At 48.6% G+C, this 23,687-nt stretch overlaps 1 protein-coding gene across 17 annotated transcripts in view; it reads right to left on the bottom strand.

Moving 5' to 3' along the window:
- The window catches only part of ppfibp1b (PPFIA binding protein 1b), a 208,810-nt gene that overhangs the window by 51,356 nt on the left and 133,767 nt on the right, over positions 1-23,687 (bottom strand). For 10 of the 17 annotated variants that reach the window (XM_086009670.1, XM_086009676.1, XM_086009674.1 and 7 more), the window contains 5 exons: positions 21,850-21,942; positions 16,657-16,768; positions 16,002-16,034; positions 13,463-13,524; positions 1,144-1,228 (listed from right to left, as the gene is read on the bottom strand). In XM_086009670.1, the coding sequence (XP_085865796.1) occupies positions 1,144-1,228; positions 13,463-13,524; positions 16,002-16,034; positions 16,657-16,768; positions 21,850-21,942 (385 nt within the window). The remainder of the gene's footprint in view (positions 1-1,143; positions 1,229-13,462; positions 13,525-16,001; positions 16,035-16,656; positions 16,769-21,849; positions 21,943-23,687) is intronic. The other 7 variants (XM_086009678.1, XM_086009683.1, XM_086009687.1 and 4 more) reach the window with 3 other exon arrangements.

Raw genomic sequence — 23,687 nt, 5'->3', positions numbered from 1 at the left:
ATACAAACTATTTCCTCTTGTGGGGAATCCAGAACAAGAGGGCATAATATTAAAATTAGAGCCAGGCCAGTCAGGAGTGAAATCAGGAAGCACTTTTTCACACAAAGGCTAGTGGAAATCTGGACCTCTCTCTCCCAAAAGGCTGTGGGTGCTGGGGGTCAATTGGAAGTTTCAAGACTGAGATCGGTAGATTTTTGTTGGGTAAGGGTATCAAGGAATATGGAGCAAAGGCTGGTAAATGGAGTTGAGGCAGATCAACCGTGATCTAAATGAATGGTGGAACAGGCTCGAGGAGCTGAATGATCTACTCCTGTTCCTATGTTCCGAATACAGGCCAGGAATTCCCAGGTTCAATCCTGTGTCTGTCCTGAGGTAGGTGGGCTCATTATCCTCTTGTACTTCTTTTGGTTGGGGGGGGGGGGGGGCAGAAGACAGAATATTCAAGCTAGGGTTCCCACTATTAATCCATATTGTGCGCCTCCTTCTGAAAGCCTGAGAGAACACATCTGATGAGGGTGCACGGGACAGAGACCTCGTCTGGCTACAATGAGCGTAACAATCAAATATCCCACTGACCCTCACTGTCCAGGCTTCCACAAAGAAATTCGCATCCTGCAGCTTCAAAAAAATACTAAATGAGCACCATTCCCTTTTGAGGTGAAGCTACCTCAAAAACATTCTCTATCTCGCTTTGGCATTCCTACATTCCTACTGTTTCACAACCTTGAGGACAAGAAGTTTCTAGATGTCAATGCTTTTCAACTGCCCCTTGGGGAGATAAATTAACTGGGGCGGGGGGTGGGGGAGAGAGAAAAAAAGACCCTCATATTCATTTGACATCTCTCCTAGACAGTGTGACTAAGTCCAAATCTCACCCCTGAGGAATCATGAATGTGGCCCCACAATCCTACACATTTTGGTATAGTATGTGTCACTGGATTGTGGATGGAAAGGAAAAGTTTAAGCTTTATCAATTGGATTTTAAAAATATATCTTATAAATATCCTGTAACAACAAAAATGGTGTATGGAAATGTAATTATCTTGCTGTCCAAATAGCTGGAGCAAAAGGTTGCTTTAACCGAATACTTTAAACACGAGCTGCAGGTTATAGATTGAACTATTACAGATCGTAAAAACACACCTTTCTTCTGAGCCACTGACATCACCATATCCTGCACCTTCTTGTACCTATTCAAGGACTGCCGCAAATCTTCAATCTTCCGATCCTTCGAAAAGAAAAAGAAATATACCGAGAAGCTGTCCTATGTGCAAAACATGTAACATTATACAAAAATTCCAGGGCCAGTTTCTCCCGGGGGGAGACAGGAGATACACAATTCCATTTTAGAAGGTTCTACATAACAAGCTAATACCGACACACCTTCACGCAGGCAGACATCAGGGAATTGAGCACCACACAGTGGAAATTTCAGACAGCTAATATTTTATGAATTCTGAGCCTTGTTTCTTTAGCCCAATGCAAATTGCCATAATTCTACACATTACAGATTGCAGCCCAAAGTTGCCTCCAAGACAAACACTAGGCAACTATCACCAGTGGATTTAGACAAATATGAGCTGTATTTCTGCATGGTGTAGCAACATTTCTAACAAAGTATTCAGTAAAGTCAAACTAAATTAATTCAAAGGTGGTTCCGGTCATGTTGTTGATTTAAGGTTTCCTTTTATCTTCATCACACTGCCCTGGGCAAGCAATTTCATCAAATCCAAGTGGTCATTATGAGGTTGTAACACAGATAAATTACACTGATCTTAAAATTTGTCAACTTCAGGTCTCATTCAGAACCATAGTTTGCTACTTTTTTTTAAATTTCATATTTGAAAAAAGGCAGATCTCAGCATCATGTAGAATCATAGAAATTTACAACACAGGAGGTCATCATTCAGCCCAGTGTCTGTGCTGGCCAAGAAACAGCTATCCAACCTAATCCCACTTTCTAGCTCTTGGTCCGGAGCCTTGTCGGTTATGGCACTTCAATTGCACAATGTGGGCCACACGCAGGCCAAAGCAGGTTTAGATAACAGACTCCATGCCCTGATGAACAGTAGTGAACGGGCTGGAATGGCTGGCTCTATTCTCTGTGACAGTAGTGAACGGGCTGGGATGGCTGGCTCTATTCTCTGATCGACAGTAGTGAACGGGCTGGGATGGCTGGCTCTATTCTCTGACAGTAGTGAACGGGCTGGGATGGCTGGCTCTATTCTCTGTGACAGTAGTGAATGGGCTGGGATGGCTGGCTCTGTGCTCTGTGACAGTAGTGAACGGGCTGGGATGGCTGGCTTTATTCTCTGACAGTAGTGAACGGGCTGGGATGGCTGGCTCTATGCTCTGTGACAGTAGTGAACGGGCTGGGATGGCTGGCTCTATTCTCTGATCGACAGTAGTGAACGGGCTGGGATGGCTGGCTCTATTCTCTGATCGACAGTAGTGAACGGGCTGGGATGGCTGGCTCTATGCTCTGTGACAGTAGTGAACGGGCTGGGATGGCTGGCTCTATGCTCTGTGACAGTAGTGAACGGGCTGGGATGGCTGGCTCTATTCTCTGATCGACAGCAGTGAACGGGTTGGGATGGCTGGCTCTATTCTCTGTGACAGCAGTGAACGGGTTGGGATGGCTGGCTCTATTCTCTGTGACAGTAGTGAACGGGCTGGGATGGCTGGCTCTATTCTCTGATCGACAGCAGTGAACGGGCTGGGATGGCTGGCTCTATTCTCTGTGACAGTAGTGAACGGGCTGGGATGGCTGGCTCTATTCTCTGATCGACAGCTGTGAACGGGCTGGGATGGCTGGCTCTATTCTCTGATCGACAGTAGTGAACGGGCTGGGATGGCTGGCTCTATTCTCTGATCGACAGTAGTGAACGGGTTGGGATGGCTGGCTCTATTCTCTGATCGACAGCAGTGAACGGGCTGGGATGGCTGGCTCTATTCTCTGACAGTAGTGAACGGGCTGGGATGGCTGGCTCTTTTCTCTGACAGTAGTGAACGGGCTGGGATGGCTGGCTCTATTCTCTGATCGACAGTAGTGAACGGGCTGGGATGGCTGGCTCTATGCTCTGTGACAGTAGTGAACGGGCTGGGATGGCTGGCTCTATTCCCTGACAGTAGTGAACGGGCTGGGATGGCTGGCTCTATTCTCTGATCGACAGCAGTGAACGGGTTGGGATGGCTGGCTCTATTCTCTGTTCGACAGTAGTGAACGGGCTGGGATGGCTGGCTCTATTCTCTGTTCGACAGTAGTGAACGGGCTGGGATGGCTGGCTCTATTCTCTGTGACAGTAGTGAACGGGCTGGGATGGCTGGCTCTATTCTCTGATCGACAGTAGTGAACGGGCTGGGATGGCTGACTCTATGCTCTGTGACAGTAGTGAACGGGCTGGGATGGCTGGCTCTATTCTCTGTGACAGTAGTGAACGGGCTGGGATGGCTGGCTCTATTCTCTGTGACAGTAGTGAACGGGCTGGGATGGCTGGCTCTATTCTCTGATCGACAGTTGTGAACGGGTTGGGATGGCTGGCTCTATGCTCTGTGACAGTAGTGAACGGGCTGGGATGGCTGGCTCTATTCTCTGATCGACAGTAGTGAACGGGCTGGGATGGCTGGCTCTATTCTCTGATCGACAGTAGTGAACGGGCTGGAATGGCTGGCTCTATTCTCTGACAGTAGTGAACGGGCTGGGATGGCTGGCTCTATTCTCTGATCGACAGTAGTGAACGGGCTGGGATGGCTGGCTCTATTCTCTGTTCGACAGTAGTGAACGGGTTGGGATGGCTGGCTCTATGCTCTGTGACAGTAGTGAACGGGCTGGGATGGCTGGCTCTATTCTCTGATCGACAGCAGTGAACGGGCTGGGATGGCTGGCTCTATTCTCTGATCGACAGTAGTGAACGGGCTGGGATGGCTGGCTCTATGCTCTGTGACAGTAGTGAACGGGCTGGGATGGCTGGCTCTATTCTCTGATCGACAGTAGTGAACGGGCTGGGATGGCTGGCTCTATGCTCTGTGACAGTAGTGAACGGGCTGGGATGGCTGGCTCCATTCTCTGATCGACAGCTGTGAACGGGCTGGGATGGCTGGCTCTATTCTCTGATCGACAGTAGTGAACGGGCTGGGATGGCTGGCTCTATTCTCTGATCGACAGTAGTGAACGGGCTGGGATGGCTGGCTCTATTCTCTGATCGACAGTTGTGAACGGGCTGGGATGGCTGGCTCTATTCTCTGTGACAGTAGTGAACGGGTTGGGATGGCTGGCTCTATTCTCTGATCGACAGTAGTGAACGGGCTGGGATGGCTGGCTCTATTCTCTGTGACAGTAGTGAACGGGCTGGGATGGCTGGCTCTATTCTCGGTGACAGTAGTGAACGGGTTGGGATGGCTGGCTCTATTCTCTGTGACAGTCGTGAACGGGCTGGGATGGCTGGCTCTATTCTCTGATCGACAGTAGTGAACGGGCTGGGATGGCTGGCTCTATTCTCTGATCGACAGTAGTGAACGGGTTGGGATGGCTGGCTCTATGACAGTAGTGAACGGGCTGGGATGGCTGGCTCTATTCTCTGATCGACAGTAGTGAACGGGTTGGGATGGCTGGCTCTATTCTCTGATCGACAGTTGTGAACGGGCTGGGATGGCTGGCTCTGTTCTCTGTGACAGTAGTGAACGGGTTGGGATGGCTGGCTCTATTCTCTGTGACAGCAGTGAACGGGCTGGGATGGCTGGCTCTATTCTCTGTGACAGTAGTGAACGGGCTGGGATGGCTGGCTCTATGCTCTGTGACAGTCGTGAACGGGCTGGGATGGCTGGCTCTATTCTCTGTTCGACAGTTGTGAACGGGCTGGGATGGCTGGCTCTATTCTCTGTTCGACAGTAGTGAATGGGCTGGGATGGCTGGCTCTATTCTCTGTTCGACAGCAGTGAACGGGCTGGGATGGCTGGCTCTATTCTCTGTGACAGTAGTGAACGGGCTGGGATGGCTGGCTCTATGCTCTGTGACAGTAGTGAACGGGCTGGGATGGCTGGCTCTATTCTCTGATCGACAGTAGTGAACGGGCTGGGATGGCTGGCTCTATTCTCTGATCGACAGTAGTGAACGGGTTGGGATGGCTGGCTCTATTCTCTGTTCGACAGCAGTGAACGGGCTGGGATGGCTGGCTCTATTCTCTGATCGACAGTTGTGAACGGGCTGGGATGGCTGGCTCTATTCTCTGTGACAGTAGTGAACGGGCTGGGATGGCTGGCTCTATTCTCTGTGACAGTAGTGAACGGGCTGGGATGGCTGGCTCTATTCTCTGTGACAGTAGTGAACGGGTTGGGATGGCTGGCTCTATTCTCTGTTCGACAGTAGTGAACGGGCTGGGATGGCTGGCTCTATTCTCTCATCGACAGTAGTGAACGGGCTGGGATGGCTGGCTCTATTCTCTGATCGACAGTAGTGAACGGGCTGGGATGGCTGGCTCTATTCTCTGTGACAGTAGTGAACGGGCTGGGATGGCTGGCTCTATTCTCTGTTCGACAGCAGTGAACGGGCTGGGATGGCTGGCTCTATGCTCTGTGACAGTAGTGAACGGGCTGGGATGGCTGGCTCTATTCTCTGTGACAGTAGTGAACGGGCTGGGATGGCTGGCTCTATTCTCTGTGACAGTAGTGAACGGGCTGGGATGGCTGGCTCTATTCTCTGTTCGACAGCAGTGAACGGGTTGGGATGGCTGGCTCTATTCTCTGTGACAGTAGTGAACGGGTTGGGATGGCTGGCTCTATTCTCTGATCGACAGTAGTGAACGGGTTGGGATGGCTGGCTCTATTCTCTGATCGACAGTAGTGAACGGGCTGGAATGGCTGGCTCTATTCTCTGACAGTAGTGAACGGGCTGGGATGGCTGGCTCTATTCTCTGTTCGACAGCAGTGAACGGGCTGGGATGGCTGGCTCTATTCTCTGATCGACAGCAGTGAACGGGCTGGGATGGCTGGCTCTATGCTCTGTGACAGTAGTGAACGGGCTGGGATGGCTGGCTCTATTCTCTGATCGACAGTAGTGAACGGGCTGGGATGGCTGGCTCTATTCTCTGATCGACAGTTGTGAACGGGCTGGGATGGCTGGCTCTATTCTCTGATCGACAGTAGTGAACGGGCTGGGATGGCTGGCTCTATTCTCTGATCGACAGTAGTGAACGGGCTGGGATGGCTGGCTCTATTCTCTGATCGACAGCAGTGAACGGGCTGGGATGGCTGGCTCTATTCTCTGTGACAGTAGTGAACGGGCTGGGATGGCTGGCTCTATGCTCTGTGACAGTAGTGAACGGGCTGGGATGGCTGGCTCTATTCTCTGATCGACAGTAGTGAACGGGTTGGGATGGCTGGCTCTATTCTCTGATCGACAGTAGTGAACGGGCTGGAATGGCTGGCTCTATTCTCTGACAGTAGTGAACGGGCTGGGATGGCTGGCTCTATTCTCTGTTCGACAGCAGTGAACGGGCTGGGATGGCTGGCTCTATTCTCTGATCGACAGCAGTGAACGGGCTGGGATGGCTGGCTCTATGCTCTGTGACAGTAGTGAACGGGCTGGGATGGCTGGCTCTATTCTCTGATCGACAGTAGTGAACGGGCTGGGATGGCTGGCTCTATTCTCTGATCGACAGTTGTGAACGGGCTGGGATGGCTGGCTCTATTCTCTGATCGACAGTAGTGAACGGGCTGGGATGGCTGGCTCTATTCTCTGATCGACAGTAGTGAACGGGCTGGGATGGCTGGCTCTATTCTCTGATCGACAGCAGTGAACGGGCTGGGATGGCTGGCTCTATTCTCTGTGACAGTAGTGAACGGGCTGGGATGGCTGGCTCTATGCTCTGTGACAGTAGTGAACGGGCTGGGATGGCTGGCTCTATTCTCTGATCGACAGTAGTGAACGGGTTGGGATGGCTGGCTCTATTCTCTGATCGACAGTAGTGAACGGGCTGGGATGGCTGGCTCTATTCTCTGATCGACAGTAGTGAACGGGCTGGGATGGCTGGCTCTATTCTCTGATCGACAGTAGTGAACGGGCTGGGATGGCTGGCTCTATTCTCTGTTCGACAGCAGTGAACGGGCTGGGATGGCTGGCTCTATTCTCTGTGACAGTAGTGAACGGGCTGGGATGGCTGGCTCTATTCTCTGATCGACAGTAGTGAACGGGCTGGGATGGCTGGCTCTATTCTCTGATCGACAGTAGTGAACGGGCTGGGATGGCTGGCTCTATTCTCTGATCGACAGCAGTGAACGGGCTGGGATGGCTAGCTCTATGCTCTGTGACAGTAGTGAATGGGCTGGGATGGCTGGCTCTATTCTCTGATCGACAGTAGTGAACGGGCTGGGATGGCTGGCTCTATTCTCTGATCGACAGTTGTGAACGGGCTGGGATGGCTGGCTCTATTCTCGGATCGACAGTAGTGAACGGGCTGGGATGGCTGGCTCTATTCTCTGATCGACAGTAGTGAACGGGCTGGGATGGCTGGCTCTATTCTCTTGATCGCCAGTTGTGAACGGGCTGGGATGGCTGGCTCTATTCTCTGTTCGACAGTAGTGAACGGGCTGGGATGGCTGGCTCTATTCTCTGTTCGACAGCAGTGAACGGGCTGGGATGGCTGGCTCTATTCTCTGACAGTAGTGAACGGGCTGGGATGGCTGGCTCTATGCTCTGACAGTAGTGAACGGGCTGGGATGGCTGGCTCTATTCTCTGATCGACAGCAGTGAACGGGCTGGGATGGCTGGCTCTATTCTCTGTGACAGTAGTGAACGGGCTGGGATGGCTGGCTCTATTCTCTGTGACAGTAGTGAACGGGTTGGGATGGCTGGCTCTATTCTCTGTGACAGCAGTGAACGGGCTGGGATGGCTGGCTCTATTCTCTGTGACAGTAGTGAACGGGCTGGGATGGCTGGCTCTATTCTCTGTGACAGTAGTGAACGGGCTGGGATGGCTGGCTCTATGCTCTGTGACAGTAGTGAACGGGCTGGGATGGCTGGCTCTATTCTCTGTTCGACAGTTGTGAACGGGCTGGGATGGCTGGCTCTATTCTCTGTTCGACAGTAGTGAACGGGCTGGGATGGCTGGCTCTATTCTCTGTTCGACAGCAGTGAACGGGCTGGGATGGCTGGCTCTATTCTCTGACAGTAGTGAACGGGCTGGGATGGCTGGCTCTATGCTCTGACAGTAGTGAACGGGCTGGGATGGCTGGCTCTATTCTCTGATCGACAGTAGTGAACGGGTTGGGATGGCTGGCTCTCTTCTCTGTTCGACAGTAGTGAACGGGCTGGGATGGCTGGCTCTATTCTCTGATCGACAGTTGTGAACGGGCTGGGATGGCTGGCTCTATTCTCTGTGACAGTAGTGAACGGGCTGGGATGGCTGGCTCTATTCTCTGTGACAGTAGTGAACGGGCTGGGATGGCTGGCTCTATTCTCTGTGACAGTAGTGAACGGGTTGGGATGGCTGGCTCTATTCTCTGTTCGACAGTAGTGAACGGGCTGGGATGGCTGGCTCTATTCTCTGTTCGACAGCAGTGAACGGGCTGGGATGGCTGGCTCTATGCTCTGTGACAGTAGTGAACGGGCTGGGATGGCTGGCTCTATTCTCTGTGACAGTAGTGAACGGGCTGGGATGGCTGGCTCTATTCTCTGTGACAGTAGTGAACGGGCTGGGATGGCTGGCTCTATTCTCTGTTCGACAGCAGTGAACGGGTTGGGATGGCTGGCTCTATTCTCTGTGACAGTAGTGAACGGGTTGGGATGGCTGGCTCTATTCTCTGTGACAGTAGTGAACGGGCTGGGATGGCTGGCTCTATTCTCTGTGACAGTAGTGAATGGGCTGGGATGGCTGGCTCTATTCTCTGTTCGACAGCAGTGAACGGGTTGGGATGGCTGGCTCTATTCTCTGTGACAGTAGTGAATGGGCTGGGATGGCTGGCTCTATTCTCTGATCGACAGTAGTGAACGGGTTGGGATGGCTGGCTCTATTCTCTGTGACAGTAGTGAACGGGTTGGGATGGCTGGCTCTATTCTCTGATCGACAGTAGTGAACGGGTTGGGATGGCTGGCTCTATTCTCTGATCGACAGTAGTGAACGGGCTGGAATGGCTGGCTCTATTCTCTGACAGTAGTGAACGGGCTGGGATGGCTGGCTCTATTCTCCAGCAGTGAACGGGCTGGGATGGCTGGCTCTATTCTCTGATCGACAGCAGTGAACGGGCTGGGATGGCTGGCTCTATGCTCTGTGACAGTAGTGAACGGGCTGGGATGGCTGGCTCTATTCTCTGATCGACAGTAGTGAACGGGCTGGGATGGCTGGCTCTATTCTCTGATCGACAGTTGTGAACGGGCTGGGATGGCTGGCTCTATTCTCTGATCGACAGTAGTGAACGGGCTGGGATGGCTGGCTCTATTCTCTGATCGACAGTAGTGAACGGGCTGGGATGGCTGGCTCTATTCTCTGTGACAGTAGTGAACGGGCTGGGATGGCTGGCTCTATGCTCTGTGACAGTAGTGAACGGGCTGGGATGGCTGGCTCTATTCTCTGATCGACAGTAGTGAACGGGTTGGGATGGCTGGCTCTATTCTCTGATCGACAGTAGTGAACGGGCTGGGATGGCTGGCTCTATTCTCTGATCGACAGTAGTGAACGGGCTGGGATGGCTGGCTCTATTCTCTGATCGACAGTAGTGAACGGGCTGGGATGGCTGGCTCTATTCTCTGTTCGACAGCAGTGAACGGGCTGGGATGGCTGGCTCTATTCTCTGTGACAGTAGTGAACGGGCTGGGATGGCTGGCTCTATTCTCTGTTCGACAGCAGTGAACGGGCTGGGATGGCTGGCTCTATTCTCTGTGACAGTAGTGAACGGGCTGGGATGGCTGGCTCTATTCTCTGTGACAGTAGTGAACGGGCTGGGATGGCTGGCTCTATTCTCTGTTCGACAGCAGTGAACGGGCTGGGATGGCTGGCTCTATTCTCTGATTGACAGTAGTGAACGGGCTGGGATGGCTGGCTCTGTTCTCTGTGACAGTAGTGAACGGGCTGGGATGGCTGGCTCTATTCTCTGATCGACAGTAGTGAACGGGCTGGGATGGCTGGCTCTATTCTCTGTTCGACAGCAGTGAACGGGTTGGGATGGCTGGCTCTATTCTCTGTGACAGTAGTGAACGGGCTGGGATGGCTGGCTCTATGCTCTGTGACAGTAGTGAACGGGCTGGGATGGCTGGCTCTATTCTCTGTGACAGCAGTGAACGGGCTGGGATGGCTGGCTCTATTCTCTGATCGACAGTAGTGAACGGGCTGGGATGGCTGGCTCTATTCTCTGTTCGACAGTAGTGAACGGGCTGGGATGGCTGGCTCTATTCTCTGATCGACAGTAGTGAACGGGTTGGGATGGCTGGCTCTATTCTCTGTTCGACAGTAGTGAACGGGTTGGGATGGCTGGCTCTATTCTCTGATCGACAGTAGTGAACGGGTTGGGATGGCTGGCTCTATTCTCTGTTCGACAGTAGTGAACGGGTTGGGATGGCTGGCTCTATTCTCTGTTCGACAGTAGTGAACGGGCTGGGATGGCTGGCTCTATTCTCTGATCGACAGTAGTGAACGGGCTGGGATGGCTGGCTCTATTCTCTGATCGACAGCAGTGAACGGGTTGGGATGGCTGGCTCTATTCTCTGACAGTAGTGAACGGGTTGGGATGGCTGGCTCTATTCTCTGTGACAGTAGTGAACGGGTTGGGATGGCTGGCTCTATTCTCTGTGACAGTAGTGAACGGGTTGGGATGGCTGGCTCTATTCTCTGTGACAGTTGTGAACGGGCTGGGATGGCTGGCTCTATTCTCTGATCGACAGTTGTGAACGGGCTGGGATGGCTGGCTCTATTCTCTGTGACAGTAGTGAACGGGTTGGGATGGCTGGCTCTATTCTCTGTGACAGTAGTGAACGGGCTGGGATGGCTGGCTCTATTCTCTGTTCGACAGTAGTGAACGGGCTGGGATGGCTGGCTCTATTCTCTGTTCGACAGCAGTGAACGGGTTGGGATGGCTGGCTCTATTCTCTGTGACAGTAGTGAACGGGCTGGGATGGCTGGCTCTATTCTCTGTTCGACAGTAGTGAACGGGCTGGGATGGCTGGCTCTATTCTCTGATCGACAGTAGTGAACGGGCTGGGATTTTATGACAATCTAGAAGCTTTTGCGGTTATTTTTGTGATGTTATCCATGATGGGATTTGAAATCACAAACTAGCAGAATAGATAAGGGGGAACCAGTGGATGTGGTGTATTTGGATTTTCAGAAGGCATTCGCTAAGGTGCCACACAAGAGGTTATTAAACAAAATTAGGGCTCATGGGAATGGGGGTAATATACTAGCATGGATTGAGGATTGGTTAACGGACAGAAAACAGAGACCAGGAATAAACGGGTCATTTTCGGGTTGGCAGGCTGTAACTAGTGGGGTACTGCAAGGACCAGTGCTTGGGCCTCAGCTATTCACAATCTACATCAATGATTTGGATGAGGGGACCAAATATAATATATCCAAGTTCGCTGATGATACAAAGCTGGGTGGGAATGTAAGTTGTGAGGAGGGTGCAAGGAGGCTTCAAGGGGATATAGACAGGATAAGTGAGTGGGCAAGAACATGGCAAATGGAATATAATGTGGAGAAATGTGAAGTTATCCACTTTGGTAGGAAAAATAGAAAAGCAGAGTATTTTTTAAATGGTGAGAGATTGGGAAATGTTGGTGTTCAGAGGGACCTGGGGGTCCTTGTACACTAATCACTGAAAGTTAACATGCAGGTACAGCAAGCAATTAGGAAAGCAAATGGTATGTTGGCCTTGATGACAAGAGGATTTGAGTATAAGAGTAAAGGGGGGCTAAATTCGATTGATTTGCGCCTCCCGTTTCGGGCGCAAATCAACTAGCGCCTGGGCGTGGCGCTGCTAAAGCCTCCCGCGAAATTCAGCGGCGGCACTAACTATTAGCGCCGCTGGTGATGACGTCATCGCCGTGTGCAGCGTCCCGCTCACGCCCCGGCTGTAATATTGGGTGGCGCCCCACGACTTACCGCTGGACGCTATGTCTGCCAGGGTCAGGGGGGCCTAGCTGCGGCCGGGGCGGCGCCAGTTAAAGGGGAGGTGGCGGGCGGCCATTTTGTTGCTGGCTGCCTGCCAGCACCTGCCTCCGTTGCTGTCCCCGGCCCCCATGTAGCCCCCCCGCGGGGTGCCGGCTGCTCTCCGTGAGCCCGGCTCTCCTCTCGAGTGCCGGGCTCGTTTGCCGGCACTCCCGATTCTTGGTGGCCCAGCTGGACGCCGGGGCACGCTGCACCAGGTCCCTCCCCTTTAATAAGGGGAGGAAGGCCTGCAGTACCGCGGCGTCACGTGCCGTGATATTGGCTCGCAGCGCCCCAAGAGGGACGCAGGGAGCTTCCAGTAGCGCCTTTACTCCCTCTCGGGACGCCACCTGGGAAAATCGGCCACGGGGGCGCTAACTCTTTCGAGGTGCTAAAATTAGCACCCCGGCGAAGGTAGCGCTATCCAATTTTTACCCCAAGATGTCTTACTGCAATTATATAGTGTCCTGGTGAGACCACTCCTGGAGTATTGTGTACAGTTTTGGTCTCTTACCTAAGGAAGGATATACTTGCCATAGATGGAGTGCAACGAAGGTTCACCAGACTGGTTCCTGGGATGGGGGGATTGTCCTATGAGGAGAGATTGAGTAGACTAGGCCTATATTCTCTAGAGTTTAGAAGAATGAGAGGTGATCTCATTGAAACATACAAAATTCTTACAGGGCTTGACAGGGTAGATGCAGGGAGGATGTTTCCCCTGGCTGGGGAGTCTAGAACCAGGGGTCACAGTCTCAGAATAAGGGGTCGGCCATTTAGGACTGAGATGAGGAGAAATTTCTTCACTCAGAGGGTGGTGAATCTTTGGAATTCTCTACCCCAGAGGGCTGTGGAGGCTCAGTCGTTGAGTATATTCAAGACAGGGATCGATAGATTTTTTAATTTTAAGGGAATCAAGGGATATGGGGATAGTGCGGGAAAGTGGAGATGAAGTAGAAGATCAGCCATGATCTTATTGAATGGCGGAGCAGGCTCGAAGGGTCGACTCCTGCTATTTCTTATGTTCTTGGTTGCTGGTCTAGTACCATAACTACTAGGCTACCATAATTGCTTTCAATAGCTAGAATACTGGAGTACTACTGGATATCAAATAGTTCTTCCCCCTTGCACATCTAGAATTCAGAATTCTCCCTACCTAACGGCACTGCGGGAGCACCTTCACCACACCGACTGCAGCAGTTCAAGAAGGCGCTCGCCACCACCTTCCCAAGGGCGACTGGGGATGGGCAATAAATACTGGCCTTGGCAGTGACGCCCACATCTCGTGAACGAATGTAAAAAAATTGTCAGAATAAAATCATAGAATCTACCTTCTCCTCGTTTGCTGCCATCAGTGACTCAACAGCCTTCTTCATTTTATACACCTCAAGATCTGAAAATAATGACAACAGGAATGGCATTAAACATGATACTTTTATGCTACAATGAATACAGAAACCATGCTAGCATGCCACATAGTGCACTTGCATTAAGAGAACACGGACCATATATTAGCAACATTCTTTAAAGGCAAGAGCTAGCTTTAATTTTAGTTTAAATTATACTAATTTATGTAACTATGCAGGAGTCAATCATAACAGTTGTTGCATATTTCTTTAATAAAAATAAAGTTGTGCAATACTTTAACTTTTTAAACTTATATTAAACATAACATTAAGCAAAATCAAAAACATTTGGTAGATTACATGCTGTAAATATAAATTTGAAAATACATATTTGCAAGAAGCTTATCTTTTGATGCAAGTATGTGCTTGAAGCTGATGGGAACCAGAATTAGAAATACATTCATAGCTACTGCAACAAGATATATTGAACACATTCTTTAAAAGCAGTTAATTTTTTTAAATTCTGAAGTATTTTCAGCAGCACACTTTGTGTGTCCCCGGTCTGCGCTCTTCCAACATGGAAGTTTTGTTTTAATGTGAGGACAACGACGACGACAATTGGAAAGTCGTAACCACAGCAGAGTTAGGTTCAGTATAAGAGTAGGAAACGACAATGAAGATTTAAAGATAAGGGCGCTGGGCTGGAAAAAAGCAAAGGTGCGCGAGATCAAGGGGATCGAGCCCAAATTAACTGGGGAAAAAGTTAGCAAACAAGTTGATAGATTAGCAGTGGATAATCTTCAAATATGAGATACATAATATATATTCCCAGAAGGCAAAAAGGGATGCATCAAAGTATAGAGTTTCGTGGATAAAGAGAAAGATTAAAATGGAATGAGAACTTAAAAGGGAGGCATATGATAAAGTTAAGGCTAACAATAGAAATAATGAAGGGTTTAATAAGCATATAAAAAGTAAAAGAACAGTTTAAGAACCACTCCGGCGTGAAGGAGAGTCTAATTGTGGAGGAGGGGGGTTTGGCAGAGATATTAAATATTTTGCACTGGTTTATACAAGTGGTGAAAGTGAAAATGTCCATGTGCTAGAATATATAACAATTGACAGAATTAACTGCAGAAAATGAACGAAACTCAAGGTGGAGAAGTCACCGCACTGATGCCAAACACCTTGTGCTGTTGAAATATGCAAATTGTGCAACTGGAATGAAGCGTAGCCGGCGTAACACCCTTGTTCAAGAAAGCAGGACAAGCCAGGTAACTACAGACCAGTGAGTCGACCAGTTATAGACAAACTCTTAGAATCGATAATTTTAGATAAAATTAGTGAGCATTTAGAAAGGCACAGGTTAATCAAGGACAGCCAGCACTAATACGATAAAGGGATGTTTGTTTGACCAACTAAAGAGTTTTTTTTAAAGAAGCGCGAGAGAGAGAGAGAGCATGAGCGCATCACTGGCTTAAAAAGTAAGTAACTGGAGAAAAAAAAAACCTTCTGAATAAAGCATGAACCACAATACAAATAAAATGCAACTAATTTTAAAACCAATTATTCAAGGGCATCAGTTTGCCCTGAAATTCTATTTTACAATATATTCCGCACTAAAAACTTGCAGAACCAGTCTTGGAGAAATTATAGGAATGACTACTTAAGCCTTGGAATGAGGAAATGCCATTTAGCCCATTCCAAGCTAAAAGTATATGTTGAAGAGCAAAGCCGTAGTTTTCGATTTCCACCATAAACTCTGCTCCCTTGCCCCTGACTCTACTGCAAGCCATCAGGGACTTTGTTCCCAAAACAGCGAGTACTGAGATGATGACATTCTATCATAAAACAGTTAGCAGAAACAAGCTCGTGTATTCCTTTGTTGGGTAAATATTACACTATTAATTCTATCACGTGTAGTGTATGATGAAGCGACCGATTTAATTGCAGCATAGTGAAGTGCAATGAGCAGCCATGCAAGGGTTTAAAATACAGGACAGCACAAACCCAAAATCAGGACTCATCTGTAACCTTTAGCATGGAGATATTTAAATTGCTCACATACTGTAAGTAGCACACTAACTACTGGAAAAGGCACATTTGGAATCTGCCTCGATCAGTTGTATTTGGCACAAAGAGCGAACGCACAGACTACTTACTTTCTTAAACTGTGTCCAAGGCAAAAAACTGAAGACTTGTGCAATGATTCTCTACTTTCCTGCCCCCCACCTCCACACTAACACTTGTTACAGAAATCCTCGTTAAAATTAATAAGTAATATTTCAGTTCGAATCCGACAAGCAGATTCGATGCAGGATGTATAAACCCAGACACTTTCCAATTGACTTAATTTCCACCTCTTACTTCAAGGCTACAACTAAGGATTACAGATGAAGTCAGGAGGTTTTGAAGGTTTCTCAACTGAACATGCAAATTGCTGCAATGGGGTAGCACCGCATCACCCGTATGCACATGGATGCAACCATTACACATTCACAAAACGGAGACACCAAGACCTTACTTTTCTCCTTCAGCTTCTTTTTATAACTTTCCTCTGTGCAGGAAATTCACACATGTCATGTAATACGGGTACAAGAAAAAAGTAGTCCGTTAGTTTACAAAAAAAGTGCGTAAATTTAAAGCCACATTAAGTGCTACATATATTTGCAGCAGCTTATGAATACAACATTTGAACAGTTATGCAAAACTTTTTCAAAATACAGAACTCTCTAGAAACAGGATCAAAACAAGCTGTGCAACGTTCCAAAATATATATATCTCTTAAGTTGGCACATCAAAATTGAAGAAGAAATGTTAACACAGTAAGTTACAATAATAAACACCGAGAAACAAGTGTCCCCAAAAATCATGCCAACAGTAAGAAAGATTTGTGGACAGGAGCTGCACGCCCTACACAAGACTTTATAGATGTTAAATAATATATCTTTAATATATTTAATGGATGGGCAATAAATGCTGGCCTCATCAGCGACATCCACATCACGAGAATGAATAAAAAAAGATATATGGCAAAAACAAAGGAATTGATGATAACTGGGACATGAAAATCTTCCACTGATGATGCAGGAGCAGTGTTGCTATATTCAGGAGACAAACTCAAGTCAATATCTCTTCCCGTTTTCTTACACAGATGAGCAAGGAATTATGTCTCTTACCAGCCCCAGTGTCACTTTCATCTATTTCACTTTTGTAACTCAGCTCCAACCATAGCCTCTTGACCTCGGCGTCTTTCTGCTCCAATTGCTCCTTCAGTTGCACCAGCTCATCCTATACCACAACAAAGAAGAATGTTTCTAGCAGGAATTGTACTGTACAAAGGATAAAAGATTATGATGTTTAAGTTGCTTAAGAGCATCCTGGTCTACTCCCCATATTGTAACCTAGGGTTCCTGGGGCAGCACAATTTACAAGCAAGATTTAACTTGTATCTGGCTAACCTTGAGAAGAAGGGGATAGTTTTTTGTTTCCATTTTAAGAACATATTTCTCTCTTTCTCAAACATCGTCCTCCAGGGCGTAGGGCGGGACAGCCCCGGGGGGGGGGGCGGCGTAGGGCGGGACAGCCCCGGGGGGGGGGGGGGGTGGGGCGGCGTAGGGCGGGACAGCCCCGGGGGGGCGTAGGGCGGGACAGCCCCGGGGGGGCGTAGGGCGGGACAGCCCCGGGGGGGGGCGTAGGGCGGGACAGCCCCGGGGGGGGGGCGTAGGGCGGGACAGCCCCGGGGGGGGCGTAGGGCGGGACAGCCCCGGGGGGGGCGTAGGGCGGGACAGCCCCGGGGGGGGCGTAGGGCGGGACAGCCCCGGGGGGGGGGCGTAGGGCGGGACAGCCCCGGGGGGGGGGGGGGGGGGTAGGGCGGGACAGCCCCGGGGGGGGGGGGCGTAGGGCGGGACAGCCCGGGGGGGGGGGGGGGCGTAGGGCGGGACAGCCCGGGGGGGGGTGGGGGGGCGTAGGGCGGGACAGCCCCGGGGGGGGGCGTAGGGCGGGACAGCCCCGGGGGGGGGCGTAGGGCGGGACAGCCCCGGGGGGGGGCGTAGGGCGGGACAGCCCCGGGGGGGGGCGTAGGGCGGGACAGCCCCGGGGGTGGCGTAGGGCGGGACAGCCCCGGGGGGGGGGCGTAGGGCGGGACAGCCCCGGGGGGGGGGGGGGGCGTAGGGCGGGACAGCCCGGGGGGGGGGGCGTAGGGCGGGACAGCCCCGGGGGGGGGCGTAGGGCGGGACAGCCCCGGGGGGGGGGCGTAGGGCGGGACAGCCCGGGGGGGGGGGCGTAGGGCGGGACAGCCCCGGGGGGGGCGTAGGGCGGGACAGCCCCGGGGGGGGGCGTAGGGCGGGACAGCCCCGGGGGGGGCGTAGGGCGGGACAGCCCCGGGGGGGGGCGTAGGGCGGGACAGCCCCGGGGGGGGGGGCGTAGGGCGGGACAGCCCCGGGGGGGGCGTAGGGCGGGACAGCCCCGGGGGGGGCGTAGGGCGGGACAGCCCCGGGGGGGGCGTAGGGCGGGACAGCCCCGGGGGGGACAGGGCGGGACAGCCCAGGGGGGGATAAGTCAAGGGTGCAGGTTTGAAAAATACCTTTAATGCCAATCATGAAGGCAAATGCAATTTGAGCAAGATAAGCTTCCTCACCCCTCACCCCACCCTCCTATACACAGCCAAGAATTTACCATGTGGTGTTCCGAGAACCAACAGGCAGATAAACTCAACATTTTGATTAGGAGCCAACCTGTAACCTACTGAATGTTCCAAAGTAAAAATTCATAAAACCTCTTGCATCAAATCCCCAAACTTGCAGGTTTATATTGCACAAACATTGCACAAAATATGGGCTCGTCAAATTCCTGATAAATGCACTGGTTTACGCAAGAAATAGGTTTTGAGCAACACCTCTCTAGCCTACATCAAAATGACCAATTTAATACAAGACAGACAGGTCGGTTAACCCTTAAAACCTTGTCACTGCATTAGTGGTGCTGACAGCGCACGCCCAGTTTATTTAGAAGGCTTAACATTTTTCACTAATTTGTCCAGGAACTAATCATTCAGATTTACTTATACCAGACTAAAATAAAAGTACTCCAAGACAAGAAGAGTCAATGTAGTCCACTGAAGCTTATACCTCTAACACGCTAACTCTCACACTAGAATACAACTGCATTTTAGACACACCTAAAGTTTTCGATTCCACTATTCTAACCACCGCCCCTTGACATTCAACGGCATTACCATTGCTGAATGCCCCATCAACATCCTGGGGGTCACCATTGACCAGAAACTGAACTGGACCAGCCACATAAATACTGTGGCAACAAGAGCAGGTCAGAGGCTGGGTATTCTGCAACGAGTGTCTCACCACTTGACTCCCCAAAGCCTTTCCACCATCTACAAGGCACAAGTCAGGAGTGTGATGGAATACTCTCCACTTGCCTGGATGAGTGCAGCTCCAACAACACTAAAGAAGCTCGACACCATCCAGGACAAAGCAGCCCGCTTGATTGGCACCCCATCCACCACCTTAAACATTCACTCCCTCCACCACCGGCGCATCGTGGCTGCAGTGTGTACCATCTACAAGATGCACTGCAGCAACTCGCCAAGGCTTCTTCGGCAGCACCTCCCAAACCCGTGACCTCTTCCACCTAGAAGGACAAGGGCAGCAGGTGCATGGGAACACCACCACCTCCAAGTTCCCCTCCAAGTTACACAACATCCTGACTTAGAAATATATTGCCGATCCTTCATCGTCGCTGGGTCAAATTCCTGGAACTCCCTCCCTAACAGCACTGTGGGAGCACCTTCACCACACGGACTGCAGCGGTTCAAGAAGGCGGCTCACCACCACCTTCTCAAGGGCAATTAGGGATGGGCAATAAATGCTGGCCTTGCCAGCGACGCCCACATCCCATAAAAACAAATTTAAAAAAAAATTCTGCCTGGTAGGTTACACCAAATGTTCATCACCTTTCAATAGATAAATTTCTTACAATACCTACTTTAAATTTCTCACCAACTTAAACTTACGCCCTCTATCCCTCCTGGCCTAATTTATCTCTAAGTAATACTCATGGTTCAACTTATCTAAACAATCTGTACCTCAACCAGGGCTGCTCCTTAACCACCTTCTCCAGATTGTGAAGCTTAAGCTTCTGTAAAGCACATTCCCTTTACACCTGGGACCAATCTTGCTGCACTGTTAAACACCCGCTCCAATGTATATACATGCCTTTTGACGTGTAGTTATCAAAACTGAACATAGTTCCCCAAGTGTGGTGCGAGCAGGAGATAATAAATGCTTACCATGATATCTGTATGTTTCTATCTATTGTTTTGGCAATATACCTCTATTATATTTGGTTTGATTAGTTTGCCACAATGTCAACATTAAAAGTGAAGATTCTACCATTAATGCCAGGTTACTTTCTAAGTCTCCGTGTGCTAATTCAATCCCATTCAATGTAAATGTTGCACATTTGCCTGTATGTAATCCTTTACGTCAGTATTACATTTAATGTGACAGTTCAGCTGCATGATGATCTAAATCTTTCTGAAAATCACTAACTGCATCCTTTCTCTACTGTCCTCCCTATTTTAGCATCCTCGGAAAGTGTTACAAGCTTACAATTGGTTTCTGCTCGTAGATTAGAAACAACAGGGGTCTAAGCACTGACCCAAAGCATTACTCTGCTCAATACATTCACCCAGTCGGACATTACACTTCCCACAAGTACGCTATTCCCTCATTTTTATCTAACCTCTAATCCAGCCCCTTGTTTTACCATCGACTCTTGTGATTTTCAGTTTAAGTAAAAGCCTTTCATTTGGAACCATGTAAGAAGCTTTCTGAAAGTTCAAAGAGCTTTATTTATAACATCCTCCCAAGTTAAGGAAGTTTATCAGACTGGGTCTTCCCGTTCTAAATCCATGCTGGCTGTTAAATCATTATTATACAGCCTCTTCTCCAACCCACTCCTTAGAACTTTCTAGTATTTTACTAGTTATTAATGATAGGATAATGGACTGGGATACATGTCTCCCTTTTCAAATATATAGGCACATTTGCTTACTTCCAGTCCTGTAGGGCCTCACTGATACCCAATGACTCAGTGAAGACAACGGAGGATAAGAGGAATTGAGGCCACCCGATACTTGTAAATGATCTTTTGTGGCCCTGACCAGTTCTATGATGCTAAGGAAATTGGAATATATGGGGGTGGGACTCAAGTTATGTACGTCTAGTGATGCAGCGTAGGTACCCAGGGCCTCCTGGAGTTTGCTTAATTGCCTGGGCAAGTTGGGGAGAAACATCTCCAGTGTTTTGCCTGAAATTTTCTGCAAGCTTTTTCCAACCACCTCAGGAAGTTATTATTACTGGTGACTGGCACGCACAGGGCACAAGGTTACACTGACCAATGGATAGGGAGGGCCTGATGATTTTTTCCTCACTTTCCTTTCCATATGCTTGAATTCTACCCACACAGATGCATTTATTGACATTTAGCTAAGGAATGTCCCAACAACATCTGCTAAATAAACAGATTCTCTTTTTTTTTTTAAATGGTGTTAAAGATAACTAATTCTTGGCTGTTGAATTTTCATAGGATTGAACTTTGAGAAACGGAAGGCAGACCAGATTAATAGGGAGATTGCGCACCAAACTTTGATTCAACTTTTAAAAACATACACAAAGCAAAAAAACACAAATCCAGAAAGGAGGATCTAGGAGTGGATATTGATACCAACTAATTCTTGCCATGGGTCTGCTATACATTTAAAAACCATTTATTAATGTATACTTTATCAAGGAGTTGAAACTTTATTATAAATTACTCAGTGAAATCAAAACACTTTTCAAAACTGCAACAATTTTGCTAAGAACACCAACACATGCAGGCAGGTTGAATACACCCGATTAAAGAATACATAAATCTACAGACATAATGCAAAGGAGAATGACAGAACCACAGGTGAAGTTTGACACTGAATCCAACCACCTTTTCTTTAAACTTTACAAATATGTACTGTAAAGAGAAATTAAAAACACTGCATGCTGGAAAGACTGGTGTGATAAAATGCAGTTTGAAGGACATTAGAACAGAGATTGCATGTTCCATAATCGCTGCATTATGCTTATGTTACCCAGGTTTTTAAAAAAACTGGAGACACTTTAGAAAAACAAAGCTGTGCGAAAAGCAAATGCGGGAAAACAAAGTTCCATGCAAAGGCAACTTTCATTTCTGATAGCTTTTTTTGCAATAATCTGTTCAAGGACACACAAGTATGGACACAGAAACACACAGCAACACAGTCCAGGCAAATGTTACAGCACAGCACAGTATTACCAATAAGCCGAAGCCCACCACACCTTTACTGCCTGGGATTTTTGTTCCAGCCGCTGCTTCTCGTACTGCATCTGACCAACCTTGATTTTCAGGCTAGAGAGTTTAGCCATTAATGACTGGTAGAGATGAGGGAATACAAAAATAGAAAGCTAGAGGCTGAAAGAGGCAAAGCTGGAGTAGCTGAGGTGCACTGCCCAGAAACTTCTTACCACTGCTTGCAGAACAGTAACTCTTTCAATATTTACACAAGTACATAACCAGTCTAGGATTCAAACACAAGAAACCCAAGCAAAGAACATTTCCAGGCAATGGCCCATCAAAGAAATCCTTTTAATGCCTAAAACCTTAACCCTTGGGCCGCCAAAAGGACACCTCTTTGCTTTAGCCCATGAGTTTGTCTACAAAATATACTGGAAGTTTGACCTGGTTTTGTTAATGAAGTGACTGGGCCAAAGTAATTATTCACTGAAGATAACTCTTAGCATGAGCTTTGATCCCATCACAGAGCAATGCCTTCCGTGTGGGTCTCAGCTGCAATATGGACAACAGTGGAGACACAGCAAAATGGGAAAGTTTACTATTTAAAAACACTAAGAAATGATAAAATAGGGTTACGGGAAGGATGAGAGAAGACAACTAGAGATAATTAGGAGCTTTTTTGTATTTAGCTTTTTTTAAACATGTGTATTACAATATTGCAGGAATAGGACTGCTCCAGACATCTCAATGGCACTGTTTGAGTAACTTCAGTATCACAGGCTGGGAGCAGCAATTTATTTAGAAAAATAATTGTTGGCTCAGGACTAAAATAAAAACTCTCTGGAGATGCCAGCATAGTGGTTCAAACATTCAGTGAAGTATAAAGTTATAAATAACACTTTCAACTAACTTCATTAACAAACTATTTAAACAAAATGCCTTATAGTAATAAAACATTCAGGTCAATACTAGCACTCTTTTATGCACCCATATACATGAGGAATTAGATGGGGCACAAGTAGCTCTTTTTTCTGAAGTAGAATTTGGCCTCCCACGTGTGTTACCTTTTATTATTTCAACTTGACTAATAAATGTTATTCTAGGAGCCAAAGAGTTTTCTGCCAAATCAATGTGCAGGGAATATCATTCCAATTCAGACCAAATTACTTACATGAAGAGAGTCTGGTTTGTAATCTGCCACTTCGCATCATGTTTTGATATAGGGGAGAGGGGCTGGCAAAACCCTGGGAATGTTGGTGCTGCTCACTGCTGTACATGTTGGTACTTGGTGGCAATGGGTAGCATCAGAGTGAAACGGTTTTAATCCACACCGACACTAAGCTATTGCACCGTAAAACCAGCTTCAGAGCCCAATGTGACTCGGAGTGAAGCAGAGTGGGATTCTTCCTCTAGAGAGCCATCACAAGGACACTACAATTGTAATGCATGTGCCTTAAGAGAGCTCGAAACCTCCATAAATCTTAATTTGCAATTATCAGCACTACAAGATTACTGTAATTTCTAGATCAACCTGGTATTCAACCCTATTTGGAACAATGAACTTACCTCTTGTATAATCCATTCCACTGGCAGGGTTTGTCCTCATCATTATAATTTTTTGCTATGTTAAGGACATTTCCGAAGATAAACTAATAATTTATGTAATCAAAAAGGTGATAGGAAAGGGCAGATCTTCATCAGATGGTGCAATTCTCTACTCTAATGGAATGGCTGCAGCAGCCAGACATAGAATTAAAGCAGATCACTAACATGTTCAAAGTGAATTTCCCCCCACCCCCGATAGAAGACAAGATTCGCAATGCACCACAATTGTTCACAATTTCATTGTCCCTGTAATGCACCACAGACCACATGTAAAAAG

This window comes from Somniosus microcephalus, chromosome 16, assembly GCF_052327205.1.
Source record: "Somniosus microcephalus isolate GS21.2 chromosome 16, FLI_Smic_1.0, whole genome shotgun sequence".
In the NCBI taxonomy this organism is placed as follows: domain Eukaryota; kingdom Metazoa; phylum Chordata; class Chondrichthyes; order Squaliformes; family Somniosidae; genus Somniosus; species Somniosus microcephalus.
The sequence above is the reverse complement of the archived record's forward strand: the minus strand, read 5'-3'. Positions and strand labels throughout refer to the sequence as shown.